General features: G+C 44.9%; 1 protein-coding gene across 2 annotated transcripts in view; it reads right to left on the bottom strand.

Annotated features, from left to right (window-relative positions):
- Window positions 1–176: 176 nt before the first annotated feature.
- Window positions 177–6,783, bottom strand: part of LOC128879973 (apolipophorins) — a 38,510-nt gene continuing 31,903 nt past the window's right edge. For both annotated transcript variants that reach the window (XM_054129554.1, XM_054129555.1), the window contains exons 12-20: window positions 5,946–6,438; window positions 5,418–5,602; window positions 5,130–5,350; window positions 4,244–4,817; window positions 3,041–3,285; window positions 1,756–1,999; window positions 1,166–1,402; window positions 500–633; window positions 177–381 (exon numbers count right to left, since the gene is read on the bottom strand). In XM_054129554.1, coding sequence (XP_053985529.1) covers window positions 192–381; window positions 500–633; window positions 1,166–1,402; window positions 1,756–1,999; window positions 3,041–3,285; window positions 4,244–4,817; window positions 5,130–5,350; window positions 5,418–5,602; window positions 5,946–6,438 — 2,523 coding nt within the window. In that variant the 3' untranslated portion in view covers window positions 177–191. The remainder of the gene's footprint in view (window positions 382–499; window positions 634–1,165; window positions 1,403–1,755; window positions 2,000–3,040; window positions 3,286–4,243; window positions 4,818–5,129; window positions 5,351–5,417; window positions 5,603–5,945; window positions 6,439–6,783) is intronic.

The following is a 6,783-nucleotide window of genomic DNA, read 5'->3' as shown; positions in this document are numbered from 1 at the left end:
GTATTCAATATTGCCGCCCATCAAGAACTACAGCAAACTTACTCAGATAGTATGTAAATACATTAAAAAGGTATTCAATATTGCCGTCCCCACGAAAGACTTCCCCAAACCTACTCAGACAGTATTTCTGTGTAGACAGTATGTACATTAACAGTATTCAATATTGCTGCCGCACCAAAAACTACCCAAACCTACTCAGACATTATGACAAAGTGGAACTTACTGCAAGACGATGGAACGTGAGTGCTCTTGAGACCTGCTGCGTAACAGGAATAGTGGTAAGCCGCTGCGATTAAACAAGCTCCGTTCTGCGCGTTGGCTGCCACCGCGTGGTCGCAGCCGTCGCGATATTTGGCTGGGTTAACGTAATCGAAGCAGGACCTGCAATTTCGTCAGCCATTAAGTCGTATTAAGTCATTAGGTTCTTTCGTCGCCTACATTTTCCTGTCAGGAAGACCAGCGGCCAATATAAAAATCATGTTGGAGAAAGTAGGCTTACCTCAGCGGGGAGTTCTGACCGGTGAAGTACTCCGTGCAGATTGGAGCACGCTGTTTGTGGTCGACGCTGGTCGCTGCCGGGCAGTCGCCCTTCAGTTTGTACGCGTTTCCGAATTCTGTCGCGCTCTCGGTGATCTGGAAGACGTAACGACCGCGTGAAAGTGTCCAGCAAACGTACGTTATTTCGAATATTTAGTTTAATAGCTTTTAATCCGTTCGCTGCCAAGTACGAGATGTCTCGTAGTTCAAATTGTTTACGATTGCCCAAGGGATAATTTTATAGACTCATATATAATTTTTATTATCAAAATAATAAGGTAGATCGCAAGCCAACGCTCTAGTACCTAGAGTCTAGGTCATTGAAAGTGTGCTGTTGCGTGCGATAACTCAGGTTAAGATGCGCGTCGCGGGGTGCAGTGAAAAGATGGGTGACTTCATGGTTTCTCTTCACAAATAAGCGGATCGAGTTACTGCGCTGCGTTAAAGAGTGTTGGCTACCTGGCGCGAAGGGAGAAGAACCGTGCGTTAAAAAATGGTATTATAAACACAAATAACCCAGGTCTGTATTAAATTTACATCTGTATTAAATCTTGACGCTCAAGGCAAAACGCTTTAAATTTCCCTGGCAGTGAACGGGGGGTTGACCTTACGGAGACCTCTCGCGTACCTTTCCCGATGGCAAAGTGAAGTCGTCGTAGGGCTCATTGTTGCCGTCGCCTAGGATGCCACGCAGCTTGCCTAGGTAGAACCCAGAAACATGGACGGCGCAGATCATGGGTCCACTGTTGGAGCATGTGACGCGCGCGCCGTAATCGGACTTGACGTTGGCGAAGGGCTGCACCAAGTAGGCGTGGAGGTTCTTCGTGCTGGCGGGGAAGTCCGCAGGCTTGTTGTTCACCAGGATCTGTAACCACCATTCCCGAGAATTACGTTCACAGTTACTCGTTTGCAAGTCTACAATGTCAACGGGTTCGCACTGTGTGACGACTAGTTATTTCCCTTTTAGTTTTTCTGGGTCAAAGAATAAAGTAGATTTTTAGTTTATAGACCTGTGGCTTCTTTCGAGAGCTCTGCACGCGAAAAGAAACTATATTTATGCGTGAAAAATATCGTGTTGCGCGTTTAAATGCAAGTAAATTTTTACTAAAGATTTCGAGTACGTGCAATGTAATGATCCAGACAAATAAAATCGCGATAAAGGCAGAAATAACTGGTCGTCACGTAGCATGGCCCCTTAACGAAAGGAAGTCCTCTAACGTTTCCATTATTCTTGAGCGTGATGCTCTCCTTGGGCTCCGTGACCGTGACGCTGTTTAGAACTCCGTCGTTGAAGTTCGCCACCACAGAGAAGTTACCGTCCTGCATGTCCTGCGCCAGGATGTAGGTGCAGGTGCCGGGCATGGTCAGATGACGCCCGTCGAACGTGAAGAAGTGTCCACCGTCGACGACCACTGCTGATTTGCTGAACGGTGGCACGATGTCGCTCAGATAGTTGGTTGGCCTGGACAGAGAAGGTGGGAGGAATTAAAACAGGAATTAACCCATTCGATGGAAATTTAAAATTTACAGCGTTTACGTCAACATATTTACACTAACATACACTTGCGAACATCAAACCTACTTTAAACAGATTTTGTTGATAGACGCGGAGGTTACGATTATTTATGGGACTGACTGTATACCGGAATACATACAGGGTGTACCAGGGCTAGTGTAAGAACTGGTGGGTACCTGAGACGATTCTGAACCATAGTTTCCTTTGGAAAAATGCCAGGCGGTGCTTCGTTTTCGAATTATTAACGAAAAACCGCCGACCAATCACAGCGCCCGAGTAGTGCGCGTCTAGGTGGCTACGCCCGCCCCACCTGGCGCAGACAACCAATCCTGACTCGAGCCAATGCTCTCGCGGCTGAGTGCGCGCTACTCGGGCGCTGCGATTGGTCGGTGGTTTATCGTTAGTAATTCAAAAACGAAGCACCGTCTGACATTTTTGCAAAGGAAACTATGATTCAGAATCGTCTCAGCTACCCCGGAATCGTCTCAGCTATTTTCGGTTCTTACATTAATTCTGGGACACCCTGTATACTTTATAATGTGCACACCCTCATGCCGAGGAAATAGTCTCGGAAGTAAAAATTCTGAAAAATAATCTCGAGGCTTGGTCGTCCAGCCTGACATGCTTCTGTAAAGGGTGAGCCCACGCCAGAAATGTCAAAGAATCGATTTTTTCTTTCTTAATATCTTGCCTTAACGCTTCAAGAATAAGTAAAACAATATTTCGTAGCACGAGGAAATCTCAAAGAGGTCGTCTTTGAATGTTTTTCCAAGACCACTATTTTAGAAGAAAAGGATATAAAAAAATTTTGTTTTAACGCATTTAATATTCACATAATAAAATACTTGAACTTTTCACCGCTTTCAACAAATTTTTGAAAGAAATTGTCGAACTTATTCTTGGGGGACCCAGAGCGTCCTTACCCCTTTAAAACAATGCAATTTGCAATCATCGGTTTGTTGGAGATCTTTCGTCCCAATTATTCACCTGTAAGCGTGGTACACGTCCAGAGGCATCGGTAGCTCCCCGTTGCGCAATAGGTTCCAGACCGAGAATTTGAAGGAGGAAATGCCTGGGAGCTTGGTCAGAAGGCTGTAGTCGATCTCCTGCGGGAGTTGGATCACGTCCAATAGGTTGTGCAACGTCACTTGGCTTTGCACCATACCGACGACGGATCGAACAGCGGCCAAAGCTTGCGTGTAAATCTTCTTCAATTCGGCTATTTCGTCGACCTGCGAGGAGAAGTAATGATGACTCCACGTAATTTCTTTATAAAAGTCAACAGGATCAGAAGTCGTTGCACAGTGGTCCGGATGGCCAAAAAACTGGCCAAAATACAATTTTTGAAGTTTCGAACACACTTTTTTCAATATTGTGCGTACAAGGCTTGCTAGGAAAGGAAGCCTGTTTACGCGGGATTAAAACAAACCTTATTATCCTTAATTTTAATTTAACAGTAATTTATTATTGTTATTTCTGCCAATGTATTCTAACTATGTTGCCCTATAAACCTAGAAATTCTATTACATAAGAATTCATAATAATTTCATATTTTTAATATGCATGTCGACCATATTGGATCTGCCATTTTTAATTTTGCAATTCTGATACTAGATTCGTAATTTTCGACCAAAATAACCATAAAATACCAAGTTTCATGAAAATCTAATAACTTTTTAATGTACATGTCGGCCATATTGGATCCGCCATTTAAAATTTTTAAATTCTGATACCGGATTCGTAATTTGCGGCCAAAATAACCATAAAATACCAAGTTTCATGAAAATCTAATAACTTTTTAATATACATGTCGGCCATATTGGATCCGCCATTCTAAATTTTGAAATTCTGATACCGGATTCGTAATTTGCGGCCCAAATAACCATGAAATACCAAGTTTTATGAAAATCTAACTACTTTTTAATATACATGTCGGCCATATTGAATCCGCCATTTTAAATTTTGAAATTCTGATAACGGATTCGTAATTTGCGGCCCAAATAACCATAAAATACCAAGTTTTATGAAAATGTAACTACTTTTTAATATACGTGTCGGCCATATTGGATCCGCCATTTTGAATTTTGAAATTCTGATACCAGATTCACGAAGATCCGAAAACTTCTTTTAATTTTGGCCAGGTTTTTGGCCATCCGAACCACTGTGCGTCGCTACGTTTCTCAACCATACCTTCTCGCGTTTGGCGTGCATCACTATAAAGTTGCAGACGGACTCTACGAAGTCGGCAAGCTCTTTGGTGGGCATGAAGTTCTTCGTCGCTATGCAGAGCTCCTTTATGGGAACCAGCAGGGATTCAGGCATCTCAAAGTGCTTCAGTTCCTCGAACCTCTGCTTCGCCATCTCGTAAATGGGCAGCGCCTTCAGCTGGTTCATCAGAAGGTTGTAGAATTCCTCGATACTGCGACTGACTCGCTCCAACGTCTTCGACAAGACCTCCCCGAAGTCCCGAAGCACTTCCGAGGCTACGTTCAGCACGTCCTGGAACTCCTTCTGGTGCTCGTTTATCATGTTCAGGATCGCGTTGAGGTAAGTGGTCGCCAGTTTGGCTGCCGCGTCGACGATCTCCATGAAGTGGTGGAACATCTTGTCCCAGGACTCCTTCAGCTGCGCATAGACGGGTTTCATGGCCTCTTTCAGGTTGGACAGGATCTCGAGGAGCTGCTTCTGCAGTTTCGTCAGGCCCTCCGTGATATCCTTCATCGCTTGCGTTACGGCTGCCACCACCACGCCGAAGTACTTGTTCCTTGGAGAAGAAGAAGGAATTTCATGAGATAACGAGATCCGCTCAACCAAAGGGAGTACTTTCATTTTTAACTTTGAAAAAAACGAAACGTAAGCCGCTTACGTGATACTTATAGATACTTTTTACTATGGAACTAAATAACATAACTTCGATGGTACGATGTTAACGACAGATCTTGTTAGAATTTCGATAAAATTATAAAAATAAGTACCACGACGAACGTTAATTTTGAATTGTCTTGAAAGAAAATTTGATTCCGATGGAAATGTTGAGAAATATTCACGTGGTTATCGACGCTTTGAGTAGACTTACAAGGTAGCTTGGATTTCCTGGACGGTCTCGTCAGCACTGATCTCCTTCTCCAGTTTATTCAGCTCCCCTTTGTAGTATTCCATAAGTGGCTTCAAGTTCGGTTGCGCTTTCTTCAGATGCTCCACGAGGTCTCCGAACTCCACCTGCAGCTGCTCCACCACGTACCCCTGGATGTCCTTCAGTTTCTTTAGACGCTCCATGTTTTCATTTCTGATGGCCCCCTGGAATGTCCAAAGTCAGCGCGACACCGTCCACGATACCTTGTTATCGATGAAAAATGTTACTTACGACAGCATCGGCAACGTTCTCCTTATTGTAACCGAAGTCAGGCTTGAGGAATTGCTTCTCGTCGAGATGGACCAACACGTGGAACAAGTCCTTCTTCACGTTGTCTTTGGAGACGTCCGCGTGGACCTCGACCAACTGGCCAATGACCATTCGACCGTTCACGGTCAGCTTGTCGTTACGTTTGTCTGAAATTACGTAATTGAAATCAGTTTTCGTTGACGGCGCTAGGAAGCCTTTGTCTTTGTTTATTTTAAGGTAAATGGGAACCGTAGCCCCATATTACACCACTATATGTGTTTACTATTTCCAATTTCTCTTTTTCTTTTAATGTCTTTTATTTTCCCATTGCTTATCCTTTGCCATATAGGCTTTTCGGTACTTATATTCGTTAGCCGTCCCTAATCCAACCATGAAAAATCGGGGCGGACGGCCGGGATTTGAACCCGGGCTCTCAGCGTGGTAGTCGGCTACGCTACTCGCTGCTCCACCGCCCACCCTCAGGCTAGGAAGTCCGGCGACGATACATACCTTTCTTGTATTTGTTGAACTTGAAACGATTCAGGTCCTTGGCTTCGAAGGTGATCACGTCGGGACTTTCGCCTAGCAGGGACAGCTCTCTGTCCACCTTCTGCAAGTCTTTCGAGAACGTCATCTTCCACTGGTCCTTGATCAACTCTTTGTCAGGCAACGTGGCCAGCAGATTGACCTGAGAGGGACTCGCGGAGAAAAGTACGCCCAGGCTTTTCGGTTTCTGGTGCACGTCGTTGTACGTCAAGAAGCTACCGAATCCTACTTCTTTGCTGGCGATGGTCACGTGGGATTTCAGGTCGACTTTAAGGTGCTGGCCACGGCTGTTCACCTCGATCGCGCTAGTGATGTTGGTGCCATCCGGGAGTTGCGATCGTTTAACGTTGGCGGAGATCGAGATCTTCTGCAATTTCTTGGCGAAGACGTCTATGTCCAGATTAGCGTCTAGCAAACTCTCGCCGCCGTAGTGAAGCCATCCTTTCACCGACATATCCTTCAAGAGGGAAGATTTACGGTAATGTCTCGTTAAATGTACAAATTTGTTGAGAACAAGTGCACAGAAACCAGCTTAGACAGATTTAGTTTAGACAGATTTAGTTTAGGCAGATTTCTTTAATAGAGATAGAAGGTTCATATCCAGAGTGTTTCGAAAATGTTGGAAGTCTTTGGAAGGGGTGGTTCGGGGGAAAATGTTGTCCGAGGCTTCGTTAGAGAGATATTAACAGAAAACCCCGACCAATCAGAACGCGAGTGCGCCAGTGGAGCGCCCGCAGTAGTGTAGGCTACGCGCTAGACGGCCGCAGTAGTATAGGCTACGCGCCAGACGGATGCAGTAGTA

Source organism: Hylaeus volcanicus, chromosome 7, assembly GCF_026283585.1.
Source record: "Hylaeus volcanicus isolate JK05 chromosome 7, UHH_iyHylVolc1.0_haploid, whole genome shotgun sequence".
NCBI lineage: Eukaryota > Metazoa > Arthropoda > Insecta > Hymenoptera > Colletidae > Hylaeus > Hylaeus volcanicus.
This window is presented reverse-complemented; position numbering and strand designations above follow the sequence as displayed.